Below are 14019 nucleotides of genomic sequence, written 5' to 3' on the forward strand. Positions count from 1 at the left end.
GCAATCATATCTTTAGTGTATTAGTGTATTTATTGCATTATATAAATTATTATATTTTAACAAAGATGATGCCCAAGAAGAAATTCTACTTCATTATGTTAAATGTTGAAAATTTTACAATAAGATGAAAACCTAAAATCTTGAATTGCAAAAAAACTGTAGCTTACAGAGAAAAACTAATGTCAGATTTGAGATCAGTACACTCGAATTAAGTAAGAACAAATGTTTTTGTGGATGCAACAAAAATTTTGTTCCCCAGTGTTATCAAAGAAATTCAGAATTAAAACTAGATATTATTTTATCCTCTCAAATAGTAGAGATCTTACGGTGCTGGTGCAACTATCTTAGAGCGGGCAGTGTCAGACGTGGTTGCTGGGAATATAAATTGGCATAGACTTCCTTGGAGTGGTTTGGAGGCAAATGTCATGAACCTTGGGAAGTACATCCCCTTTCACTCAGTAATGTAACCTCAAAAGTTCTATTCCTAGTAATTAGGTATGTGGACAAAGATTTTTGTGAAGAGTTCAGAATAGTATTATTAATCATAACAAGTAGGGGGGACAAAATAGGTGTCCAATAAGAATGGGTAGGTTAAATTACTGTATATTATATGACATCCATTAAAATGACAGTGTGGGTATATTATTAGACATGGGGAAATGTCTGCAATATAATTAGAGAAAACTATAGGATATAAAATTTCATAAGCAGTATGATCCCAACTTTATAAAACATATGTACCATATTAGAAAAAAAGAAAGAAATGAAATAAAATGTGAACAGTAGTTTCCTCCAGATTGTGGACGGATGGGTGACTTTTTAATTTTTATATGTATAATAGAATGGGCTCGCCCTGGCCGGTTGGCTCAGCGGTAGAGCGTCGGCCTAGCGTGCGGAGGACCCGGGTTCGATTCCCGGCCAGGGCACATAGGAGAAGCGCCCATTTGCTTCTCCACCCCTCCGCCGCGCTTTCCTCTCTGTCTCTCTCTTCCCCTCCCGCAGCCAAGGCTCCATTGGAGCAAAGATGGCCCGGGCGCTGGGCATGGCTCTGTGGCCTCTGCCTCAGGCGCTAGAGTGGCTCTGGTCGCAATATGGCGACGCCCAGGATGGGCAGAGCATCGCCCCCTGGGGGGCAGAGCACCGCCCCTGGTGGGCGTGCCGGGTGGATCCCGGTCGGGCGCATGCGGGAGTCTGTCTGACTGTCTCTCCCTGTTTCCAGCTTCGGAAAAATGAAAAAAAAAAAAGAAAGAAAGAAGAAGAAAAAAAAAAAAAAAAAAAAAAAAAGAATGGGCTCAGATTAGAGAGAAGACACTATCCCCACACTCTCACTTGAAAGGCCAGATAAAGTCCCTAAGGTGTTTAGCTGGGGACACGGGGCAGAAACAGCACAATTACCCTCTGCCCCAGGAGCCCCCAGCGGGCACAGGGCTGCAGTCCCTCTGCAAGGTGGACGTTGCTGAACTGGAGAAACCTGAATCCTTCCTGTGCCAAAGCCCTGGAAGTCCAGGAAGAACCTGGCCACTCTGTGCCCTTCGCAGGAAATGCTTATAGGAATCTTGGACTCTTCCCAGTTCTTGAGCCAGAATCAACCTGGGCAAGACCACCCCTTTCCAGGAAGGCAAGGCAAAGCCAGGACCCCGATTTCTAAAGTTTTCCTGCCTCCAGCTTCTGACATTCAGAGAGCTTAATTTTGCACATTTTTATTTGTAACTTCTCTACTATGGCATTACTTTATTAAGGGAGAAACAGATCAAGATAAAGTGTGGTATATCCACACAGTAGGGTATTATTCAGCCACAGAAAGGAATGGAATACTGACACATGCTAAAGCATGGGTAAACCTTGAAAACATTATGCTAAATAAGCTAGACACAAAGGTAGATAGAGACAAAAAGGACAGTAGTGGTTGCTAGGAGCTGGAAGGGAAGGCGAGACTAGGGGATGACAGCTCAACGTTACAGGCTTCTATGGATCTGATGAAAATGTTCTGGATTTAGATCATGGTGATGATTACACACAGACTATATAAAAACCATTGAGTTGTCAAGTAAACTTTAAACTGTACGTGAATTGGATGTTATGTAAATTATAGTTCAATAAAGCTATTACTAAAAATAAATGCAGATGCTTCCAAGCTAATGTCCTTGTTTCTTTTGATCTCTGTAGGATCTTGAAGAACAGTTAGACATGAAGGACAGAGTAATTAAAAAGCTACAAGAGCAAGTCAAGGCTCTAACTAAGACAATTGAAAAAGGTAAGAAAAAGAACATTCACTTCCTTACTTCTTGAACTCGCAGCTAAGGTCCACATGCATTGTTGAAGTGTTTAGTTTTTGATGTGGCCCAAAGTCAAAGGAACGATTCTTAACTGGTGGGGTTGGATGGCTGATGGAAAGAAAGGTCCTTTGAGGCAGGCAGATTGCTCACCACCCCTCAGACCATACCCATCTGCCCTTCCCAACCCCTCGCGTGTCCCCACGTTGGAATGGGAGAGTGAACTGCCACCTCAACCTGAGGACTTCCAAAATCTACCTCCCTCTGCTTTTCCCAAGTCTCAGTCCCATTGCCTCTAGGATTACCTCCTAGCCTTTCTGTTACCATCTCCAACACAGTATGTCTAAAGTGGAATGTAGCAGCTCCCCTTCCTGTATTAGTTATCTATTGTCATATAACAAATTACCCCAAATTTAGCAACTTAAAACAACAAACACTGTGTGTTGTTACACACACAGTTCTTGAGGGTCAGGAATCCAGAAGCAGCTCAGCTCAGCGCTTCTGGCTCTGAGGTGCAGTCAAGTTGTCCACAGGGACACAGGCGCCCAAAGGCTTAACTGGGGCTGGAGGGGCTGCTTCCAAGCTCGCTCCCATGGCTGTTGGCAAGAAGCCACCAACTCCTGAACACGGCATAGGTGGCATTAGCATCCAGTGTTCCTGCAAGGAACGTGCCCGGATGTAAGTCATCACACTCGAGAATACCCAAAGTATGTTGTCCTTATCAGATATTTCTGTTGCATCCATTGTTTTTCCTGCTCCAGATGCAGTTTACCAGTCAGAAGCCATTCTTATCATTAACAATGTTGCTTAGTAAAACAGTTGGCACTCTATCATTGCCAGTCTCCAAGGGAACAGAGCTTGTAAATTGATAAGAAATTCTCGTGCAGTAATAAAAGAGTTCTGTTCACTCTTTATCTGTGCTACCTAATTTTTCACCTGCCAAAGGCTACTCACTTTTCTTGGCCCAACTGGAATGCTACCTACTTCAAGAAGCATTTTCAACAATTCCAATTCACCTCTGTGTGCATTCTTATAACTCCTGTATTAATTTCCTATGGCTGCTGTTAACATCGCCACAAAATTAGTTACTTAACAGAACACAGATTTATTATCTTACAGTCCTGGAAATCAGAAGCCCAGAAGCGTTCACTGTGCTAAAATCAAGTGTCAGCCAGCTGCATTCCTTCTGGAGCCCTCAGGGGAGAACCCAGCTTCTGGAGGCCACCCACCTTCCTTGGCTTATGCGCCCCTTCCTCCCTCTTCAAATTCAGCAGCATAGCACCTTAGAAATCTTTCTGAGCTTCTAACCTCTGTTTTTGTCATCACACCTCCTTCTCTCAGAATGCACATGAATTTTGGGGGGACCAGAAGGCAGACTGTGTCCCCCACCAAAGCTGTCTCTGTCCCTGTCCCAAACCCTGGAGTCTATGAATATATTAACCTTATGTGCAATAGAGATTTCTTTTTTTTTTTTAATTTTTTTTTTTTTTTTTACAGGGACAGAGAGAGAGTCAGAAAAAGGGATAGATAGGGTCAGACAGACAGGAACAGAGAGAGATGAGAAGCATCAATCATCAGTTTTTCATTGCGACACCGTAGTTGTTCATTGATTGCTTTCTCATATGTGCCTTGACCGCGGGGTTTCAGTCGACTGAGTAACCCCTTGCTTGAGCCAGTGACCTTGGGTCTAAGCTAGTGAACTTTTTGCTCAAGCCAGATGAGCCCGCGCTCAAGCTGGTAACCCAGGGGTCTCGAACCTGGGTCCTTGACATCCCAGTCCGATGCTCCATCCACTGCGCCACCGCCTGGTCAGGCGGGATTTCTTTAGATGTGATTACGGATCTTGAGCTGGGGAGATGATCCTGGCTTGTCCATGTGGACCCAGTATAATAAGAGAGAGGCAGGAATGTCCGAGTGAGAAAAGATGACATAACAGCAGAAACAGACAGCGTGGAGAAGATGGGATGATAGAAGCAGAGTTCAGAGTGGTGGGGCCACAGCCAGGGGATGCAGATGGCCTCTAGAAGCTGGAAAAGGTGACTCTCCCATACGTTTTCCAGAAGGAACGCGGCCCTGCTGACAGTTTGATTTTAGCCCCACAAGATCCACTTTTGTCTTCCAACCTCCAGAACTGTGAGACTAAAATCTCGTGTTGTGTTAAGTCACTAAGTTTGTGTTCACTTGTCACAGCACCTAGGGCACCAATGCAGTCCCCTCAGGATCCTGTGGTTTTGTGACTCTTGCTTCCTTAACTGTGGTATCAGATCTTGAAGATAGGAGCTAAGTCTTGGGTCACTTTCACATTCCCCCAGTGCTGGCTATACGCCAGGCACTCGTAAGGATTTCTTCCAGGGTGGCTCAGCCTTTTCAGCAGCAGCTGTACTCGTTGCTATACTCACAGATAAGAATCACTACCGGAAGAAACTCTTCAAGATTTAAGAGAGTTCATTTACCCGAAAGCCTTAGGAGTTCATGTACAAACCAATCAGAATGGGGTAGAGAGACAGAGTAGTTCCATTATAAAGCCAGTGGAAGTCATTTTTATGTGTTTAACTGATTATTTACCTCTGTCTACAGCCAGTGATGTGCACTTGTCCTCGGGACCCAAGGAGTACCTCGGAATGCTGGAATACAAGAGAGAAGATGAGGCCAAGCTCATTCAGAACCTCATTCTTGGTAGTAAAACCTGGAACTTTGAATTTTTGCTTTATCTTTAAGAACCTGAACAGTAGCCACTGCCACAGTCCCGGGTCATGGTAATCCCCTCTCTGCATTCACTGCGTCTTGCTCTAGCCCAGAGTCTCTCAGCCTCGGCCGTGTCGACCAGATAATTTCTTGTTAGGGGGTGCTAGGATATTGAGCAACATCCTTAGCTTCTACGTGTAGAAGCCAGTGGCAATTTCTAGTCATGACAATAAAAAGTATCGCGTTGCCAACGCCCCAAGTGGGCACACTGCCGTCAGCGGAGAAGCAGTGCCCTGACTTCCTCCCCAGTCTGGCCAGAGGTCCTGGATACAGACACCTCTCCGCAGCTCTGGGTCCCAGCACAGGGTCCATGTGGGAGTGACTGTGGCTCCTGGGCTCTATTGGACTTCTGCTGAGAAAGTTACTTGCAGGCAATCTGACTGGGGCTTCCTAGCCACACCTCGGCTACAGGAATGTCCATGCGCATGCCCCAGGGCTGGTGGCCTTAGAACTAATGGAACTAGACTGTCTGCACCATGAAAACCACATGGCTCTTTATCAACTGGTCCCAAGAGCTCAAAGCGGAAAGCCAACATGTAGCCTCACTTCCTCTTCTCCTAAGTGACCTCTCCGAGCACAGGAGCACCCCGACCCTTTCCTTCCACACCCACTGGCGCACAGCTTTGGGGCCTCTTCTTTGTTCCCCAGTTTTCATGCAGCCGTGGGGGAGGTCTTTGTCTGCTTATCTTCATTTGTTCTATAATGTTTCTCTCTTCCCTCCTCCTCATCTGTCTCCCCAACATTCTCTTCTTTCCGAGGCCAGCAGGGCCTCCGCTGCAGGACGGGGGTGCTCCGGTTTTCCAGGTTCAAGGCAGGTGTGTGTGGTCTCTGAGATCATCCTGGGTTGGGGTGGAGGTGCTTAGAAATGTGGTTCCTCTCTTACCCTGGAGAGTCCCCACACCATGGCACAGGTACTTCGCAAATAAGAAGAGGAGCAGGTAGCACCTGAATAGTTTTGCCAAAAATAGAGCCAAAATGAATTCCGCAAAGAAAAAAACATCCCTATGCATTCAGGCATTGCGTCAAGTACAGAAAAGCAGACAGCCCTGCCCCGTAATCAGAAGGTCCTTAGGGGAAGAGCTGACCAGCGGCCGCAGTCCTTACCGACTCTTTCTGCTCCAGACTTGAAGCCGCGCGGCGTGGTGGTGAACATGGTCCCCGGGCTGCCGGCTCACATCTTGTTCATGTGTGTGCGCTACGCAGACTCTCTCAATGACGCCAACATGCTCAAGTCCCTCATGAACAGCACCATTAATGGCATCAAGCAGGTGGTTAAGGTAGGAACTGCCTTTGACACTGACCTTTGGAATTATAGGTACTTGAGAAACATCTGTGGGAATTACCAGATGCCTATCCTTCCCATCTAGGCTTTGGTGAACCACATGGTTCCTTGAACCAGTCTGAGGTCCAGTTGGTGAAAGAAGCCAAGTTGTTAGGAAAAGACAAGTTAGGGCAGAGATTCCCCAAGGGTGGATCTGCCAAGAGACCTTGAAGCTGTACCTGTGAGAATACAACCTGGTAGCCACCACCCCACTATGGTCCCCTCAGGGTGCCCGAGTCCTGGCTGTGAGGAGTGCGTGTCTGTTGCTGTAAGAAATGTGAAGGGTGAGGAAGGGGAAGGCATCAAAAATTACTCATCTATCACTCTCCCTGCTAAAGCCACACTAGGCGCTCTTATTTCCAACTCAGAGGCAAAGATGAGCTGCCTGTTAGTGAGGAAGCAGTAAGATACAGATCCAGTATTTTCATTCACCTTCTAAATGAGATGCAATGTTTGATGATGAAATGGATTTGAATTTTTAATTGTGAACGGTCCTGTCTCACTTGTAGTAAAATAAATGTTCTTGTAGAGTCATGAGTAATTAAATACCCTAGGAAGAGAGAAGAATAAAAGCAGTGAATACAGGAGAAATTACGGTAATTCTCCCTTCTCCTCCCAAGAACTTTGTACCAAGAGTTTATCAGGCGCCAAGAGGAGAAAATTAGCAATTTGTTTGGTATGGGTGCTTTATTGCCTTTCTCTTCTTCGAAGTAGCCCCCAGAGTGTTCTGGAAAGGGCCTCCCATAAATCAATGTTTTCCCTGCCCATATCTTCATAAATTGGGTTTTCTTAGGACACACTTGCATTGTGTCCCAGGACAAGACGCAATATTTGCCCCATCTTGCTGCTCTGGAATGTTTAAATATTTAGAGCCAAAAGATGCGTCACACGAGAAATATAAATCCTCTTGTCCCCAGCATCTTCCGCCTCAGCTTTCCCAGCGGCTCCCTGTCCCCGGCCTTTCTTGGTGCCCAGGACCTGCCCTTCCACTCGGTGCACAGCCCATTAACATGACCCTCCCTGGGCCCACATGGCCCACAGCACCCCGATTCCTCTCCCCCTGGGACTGCCCAAAGTCTTAACATTGTGCTCTCCATCAGCTCTCTTTTTCACCCCTGGTGAGGGGCTTGCACTCCTGTCATTCCACAAAAAGGTCACCAGTAATTCCCCTTGCTAAATCCAATGGTATTTCCGTAATTTTAATTCTCTTTAAAGACTGAAGCAGGAGTACTATCTCTTTGAAACCCTTGTACCTTGTCTTTCAAACCCCAGGATTTTCCCAGTTTTCCTTTCACCTCTCAAATCACCACACCTCTCTGCCTCCTCTGCTCCTGCCTCTTCTCCCAGCCCCTTACGTGGGGTGTTCTCCCCAACAGCCCAGGGTCCCGAGCTCTTGTCTGTCCACCCCGTTCAAGGAGGACCATCCTCCTGCCTCTCTCGTGAGCTGTTCTCAGCTGCTGTGGTTCCCCATCGGCCCTCTATCCTCTGAGCTTCCATAGCACGGTCTATGTCCATCACGCGGGCAGTCGGCCCCCTAAGTCCTGTGTCTTACATGTTATGTCCGTCCTCCCAGTCAGGGTGTGAACTCTGAGGCAAGGACCAAAATGGACACTTGTCAGGCATTCCTGCACTGCAGTGCCTGTTTTAAACTTCATAACAAGTGGCACAACATATACAGAAAGAATTTGCAAACCATAACCTGCTAAATAAATATAAGAGCTTATCATTATAGTACAAATTGAATAAAGGAAGGATTCATTTTGGGCAAAAGCCTCTAATTAATTGAACAGGTAAGAGAAGTCTGATCCTGGCTTAGAGGAACCAGTAACACCAACTCCAACTTTGTCTTTTCTTGGTTTTGTTTGTTTGTTTTTAAGGACCATTTTGAAGACTTTGAGATGCTGTCTTTTTGGCTTTCCAATACTTGTCATTTCCTCAACTGCCTGAAACAGTACAGTGGAGAAGAGGTAGGGATACTTGCTCGGGATTCTGAGCTGACTGCTGCTCTGTAACCTCTCATGACCCAAAGCTCACTGCAGGTGTTAGGGATCAGGACACCCAGCGCCAGGGACAGCCTCTGCACCAGCTGGATTTCTGGCCTCCTCCTCGCCCTGGAGGCCAGCTTCATGTCACCAGGTAGACAAGTCACAAGCAGAAGACTTCGAGAAAGAGTCTTAGACTTTGAGCATGGTACTGGGCCTTCGTTTCCTTGCATTTTAAATCAGTGGGGTAGCTTAGATAATTTTTAAGTTTCCTTCTGGTAGTGAAATTCTGAAGTTTTTAGTTTTATGGCTCTAAAACACAGCCTTTAATCCAACATGCCTGTTTCCCTCTGTAAGAGCTGTTCTCTCTGTAAGATTCTGGTTGTGCCGCTATAGTCTATAAATCCCTTGCCGTTTTGACTTTGCTTCTGAGGCGCTGACATCATAAAGGAGCTTTCCACCTTCAAGTACTCACAGAGCAAAATTTCATTGATCAATAATAACAAAATGGATTTTAGGATTTTTACTGCTCTCTGAAATAGTTGCACCATTTTATAGTCACACTAGTAGCGTCCAATGTCTCATACCTTCACCAACACTTAGTATTGACAGACATACTATTTACTGATCTCATGGGAATAAAACAATACTTTGTTGACTTAAATTGAAATTACTTGATCACCAGTGAGATATCCTTATTGGTCATTTCATATCCTTATTGGTCATTTGGGTTTTCTTTTTTTTAAAAAAAATATATTTATTCATTTTAAGGAGAGGAGAGAGAGACACACAGAGAGAAAGAGAGAAGGAGAAAGAGGAGGGGGGGAAGAACAGGAAGCATCAACTCCCATATGTGCCTTGACCGGGCAAGCCCAGGGTTTCAAACCAGCGACCTCAGCATTCCAGGCTGATGCTTTATTCACTGTGCCACCACAGGTCAGGCTTGGGTTTCCGTTTAAACTGCCTACTTACATCCATTCTTTATTTTTCTCCGGGCTAATTTTTTTTTTCTTATTTATTTATAGAAGGTCATTATATATTATGGCTAGATTATGGTATGTCTTCTAATTTTCTTTATGGAGTTCTTTGTCATGCATTTTTAAAAAGATTTTATTTATTGATTTTACAGAGAGAGGAGAGAGAGGGTGTAGGGGAACAAGAAACATCAACTCATAGTTGCTTCACTTTAGTTGTTGATTGATTGCTTGTCATATGTGCCTTGACCAGGCAAGCCCAGGGTTTTGAACCAGTGACCTCAGCATTTCAGGTTGACTCTCTATCCATTGCTCCACCACAGGCCAGACTTATACATTATTTTTTAATTTTTAGGTACTTAAATCTATCCTGTCCTCTTATGTTATATGTTCCAAGAAATTCTTCCCTATCCTGAGATGGTAAAGATATTCTCTTACTTTCTTCTAAACTTTTACAGTTCAAATTTAGAATCTACATTTATGCTTTTCCCTATCTAGAATTGGTGTGATTAACTATTCTACATTGATTTGTGAGGTGATAATCTCATATCTCCTTGCACATGGATAGCCAATTTCCCCAATGGAGAGAAAGTATAATAAAATATAAAAATATTCCTGCTAGTAATATAGAACAAAGGGGGAAATGAGTAAAGAAGATCCAAGCTCTGACTAAAAGGAACAGTGGAGTGGAGAGGGGCGCAGGCTGTCCATTTAAGACAAACTGGCATCTGTGAGATATTAATGGAAGAGAATATTATTCAACAGCATTCAGTTTTTAATCCTATATTTGCCCTGTTCAGCCATGTATACAATGTTCTTTTCCCTGAGTGTTTTTTCAGTTACTGTATTTTTTATTTCTAAAAATTTTAATGATTCTTTTTTTACCTCTGCCTTTTATCATAATGTCCTACTTTTGTCTTAACGGCTTCCTTTTCTTTTATCCCTTTGAACATGTTAAACATAATGAATTAGTCTGTTTGAGCTTCTATATACAAAATGCCATAGACTGGGTGACTTAAACAACAGAAACTTATTTTCTCACCGTTTTGGATACTTGAAGTCCAGATCAAGGTGCCAGCTGGGTTGGCTTCTGGTGAGACCTCTCTTCCTGGCTGCAGACAGCCGCTTTCTTGGTGTGTCCTCACGTGACCTTTCCTCTGTGCGTGGGAGCGGGAAGGGAGAGCTTGAGCTCTGTAGTGTTTCTTATTGTTAAGGACATGAATCCTAACAGATGAGGGCCGTACCTTTATGACCTCATTTGACCTTAATCACTTTCTTAGAAGCCCCGTTTCTAAATATAGCCACACTGGAGATCCGGGTTTCAACATGTGGATTGGGGATCAGAGGAAAACACGAACATTCAGTCCATAGCACTCACTTTATAATATTTCAGATTAGTCTATCCTCTGTAATTATAAAGTATGAATCGCATTTATCTACTAACCTCTTATAGCATTTGTTTCCTTGGGTGTTTTGCTGTTTTTTTTTCCATGAATTTCCATGGGAGTGTTTTATTTTGTTTTACTGTGGTTTATCATTCTGGGGCACATATTTGAAGAAGGAGTAGGCAGTTCAGTGACATTTAGTTAGTTACAGAAAATACGTGCTCCTCCAAATCTCAAGAACCTTTTTGATACAAATCAGACATTAAGTTGTAAAGTGTGGGAGTAGATGCTGATTATAGTATCATTAGTAGAAATAGTATTTTAATTTCCTACATGTCTATATTACTTTAATATTTCTATGCTAAAAATTACTTTCAGGAATTCATGAAACATAACAGTCCACATCAGAATAGGAACTGCTTGAACAATTTTGACCTGTCAGAATACAGACAGATTCTTAGTGATGTGGCTATACGAATATATCATCAGTTCATTATCGTAATGGAAAATAACATTCAACCGATAATAGGTAAGAAAAGAATTAATAACCAAAAATACTTATTGTAATATTGACACCTTAAAATAAATCAGGTGTATGGAATATGTGGTTACAAAGAATATAATTTTAAAACCAAGAAAATTTAGTTGTGTATATGTCTATTTTTTTAATCCTTTGATTGCTTGAAACCATTACATATCTAAAAGTACAGGGTCTGTAATTTTCTTTCGGTGAGGATTGATTCGTACTGACCAGAAAACCTTGGGAGAATGGCTGCTACGTATATGGCTGATCCTGGTCTGACCCAAGTATTTTGAAAATCCTGAAGTCCCTCTCAAATTCTTATATACTTCCTTTAATTTTCTGAAATTTAAATACTTTAGACTTTCAATGGTTCCAGACCATGAGTTACCATGCTAGCCTGCTCGCTTCCCCGTGATTTTGAAAGAAGAGGTGCTCCATGCCTAGACGAGGGGCTCCTGCCCGGTTGTGAACAATCGTCTTGCCCATCACCCCCCACAGCCTGGTGCTCCCCAGGCCTTGATTCTCTTGCTTTCTCTGTCACAACTGAATCGGCTACTAACTCCTGTAGAAAATGTCACACCTCTTGAAACAGATAAGAGCAGTGAGCAATGTCCTCTGGTTGTCCCCACTGTGTGTGCAAGAAAATCATCCATTCTCCTCCATAGTACCAGGCATGCTGGAGTATGAGAGTCTGCAAGGCATTTCCGGCCTAAAGCCCACGGGCTTCCGGAAGCGGTCATCCAGCATAGACGACACAGATGCCTACACGATGACGTCCGTCCTGCAGCAGCTGAGCTATTTCTACAGCACCATGAGCCAGAACGGCCTGGACCCCGAGATCGTGAGGCAGGCTGTGAAGCAGCTCTTCTTCTTGATCGGGGCAGTCACCCTGAACAGCCTTCTCCTGCGCAAGGACATGTGCTCCTGCAGAAAAGGGATGCAGATCAGGTAAAATCCACAGACTGCCGCTGACTCCAGACAGGCTGGCCGGGAAGAATGCTCATAGTCTGGGGCCACCCCTCCTTCCGCAAGAGCTGCACTGCTGGGGGTGAGGGGGTGTGCAGTGGGTGCCTGTGTACAAAATAACCCTTAGAACCTTGGAGATGTCTGCCCTCTGATCCAGTGCCTCCTCCCACCACTCTATACCATGCCAACTTGACTAGTGATTGTATATTTTAAATTCCTGCCTTCTGTGCTTATCATGCATTCAGCCAATATAGCATTGATTGACCACCACCGCTGTGAGTAGCGCTGCCTGGTGAAGGACAGAGGAAATCAAGGGAAGGGCAATTGGAGCCTGACCCTGGAGAAGCTCAAAAGAGCTAAATAACTCAAGGCAATGTGATTAAGTCAGGAACAAGGATTGCGGAAAGTGCTTCAGAAAAGAGATTTGGCAGAAAAGTTAAAGAAGCCTGAGTGCTGTTCACTGAGTGATTTAAAAAAGAGAGAAGCACATTCTAGGCAGGGGGAATGAGCAAGCAAAGGCATACGGTGGAACTGAGTGAGGGCCCCACCTCAGGCTGCAGCAGGCAGCTCTAAATGAAGCAGAGGTTTGTTTGGGAGCAGGAGGACCGAGATAGAGCATTAGGTTGGATCCAGACTGGGAGGGTCCGAATGCCAGGCTAAGGTGTTTGGAATACAGCGTGAAGAATGGTAATCAGTACTCAGCGGTAGAGGTAGAGCATCGGCCCAGTATGTGGAAGTCCCAGGTTCAATTCCTGGCCAGGGCACACAGGAGAAGCACCTTTCTGCTTCTCCACCCTTCCCCCTCTCCTTTCTCTCTATCTCTTTCTTCCCCTCCCACAGCCAAAGCTCCATTGGAGCAAAGTTGGCCCAGGTGCTGAGGATGGCTCCATGGCTTCTGCCTCAGACGTTAGAATGGCTCCAGCCGCAAGGAAGCAATGGCCCAGATGGGCAGAGCATCACCCCCTGGTGGGTAGGCAGGGTAGATCCTGATCAGGCGCATGCGGGAGTCTGTCTGACTGCCTCCTCACTTCTAACTACTGAAAAATACAAAAATAAATAAATAAATAAAATAGTAGTCACAATTTTGAGGTATGTCAATTTCTCTTTATCTCTAAATTGAGGAAACACAGACCCTGAGCTATTGTTTGAATTACTGCTGTTAAGTGAACAGGAAACACATAATATGGAGTAGATATTTAAGATTTTTATACTATGTCTAGGGACTTGATACTGCATGTGACATGAGAAGCTGACAATGATGGAAGGGGACAAAGGAGCATGTTAAACCAATAAAGAAACATGAGGCGTCCATTACATCTTCTCACATTAGTGAAACTAGGAGCTGGTCATCCCCATAAACCAGACTGGCAAATTCCCGTGACACCAGGTTGTGGATTTCAGATATGAGAGGGGTAGTCGGAAGGGTGGGCTTTGTGGACCTTTCTATCTTCACTGAGCAAGGAAAGAGTCTGTTTAGTTCACGGACTCCAAGCAGATGCACTGTTGCTCCCTGAGGTAGGTTTCAGCCCTATTTCAAGTAAAGCCATAAACCTAAATGTGCCACCAGAGCCTTCACTAAACTCGTTCCATCAGTAGATCCCTCAAGGTGTGTGAACATGAGACATGAGTGACAGAGGACATGAGTAAGGCTCATAATGCTAGATCCTGTAACAACTGCTTTGAGGATACTCAGCATCTGTTCCCACAGGTGCCCTGTAATCTTCTCTCTCCGACTGAGAGTGGCCATCAGAGAAGTAATGCAGCTGCCGTGTCTTGCTCTGCGTAGCACGTGCATTCATGAGGCGGTCCTTCACTCAGATATTTGTTAAGCTCCCGCCATGAGCAAGGCC

At 44.6% G+C, this 14019-nt stretch overlaps 1 protein-coding gene across 2 annotated transcripts in view; it reads left to right on the forward strand.

Annotated features, from left to right (window-relative positions):
• Nucleotides 1–14019, forward strand: part of MYO5C (myosin VC) — a 114102-nt gene that overhangs the window by 90113 nt on the left and 9970 nt on the right. For both annotated transcript variants that reach the window (XM_066341824.1, XM_066341825.1), the window contains exons 33-38: nucleotides 2167–2254; nucleotides 4851–4949; nucleotides 6141–6295; nucleotides 8217–8306; nucleotides 11059–11209; nucleotides 11869–12151. In XM_066341824.1, coding sequence (XP_066197921.1) covers nucleotides 2167–2254; nucleotides 4851–4949; nucleotides 6141–6295; nucleotides 8217–8306; nucleotides 11059–11209; nucleotides 11869–12151 — 866 coding nt within the window. The remainder of the gene's footprint in view (nucleotides 1–2166; nucleotides 2255–4850; nucleotides 4950–6140; nucleotides 6296–8216; nucleotides 8307–11058; nucleotides 11210–11868; nucleotides 12152–14019) is intronic.

Source organism: Saccopteryx leptura, chromosome 6 (assembly GCF_036850995.1).
Source record: "Saccopteryx leptura isolate mSacLep1 chromosome 6, mSacLep1_pri_phased_curated, whole genome shotgun sequence".
NCBI lineage: Eukaryota > Metazoa > Chordata > Mammalia > Chiroptera > Emballonuridae > Saccopteryx > Saccopteryx leptura.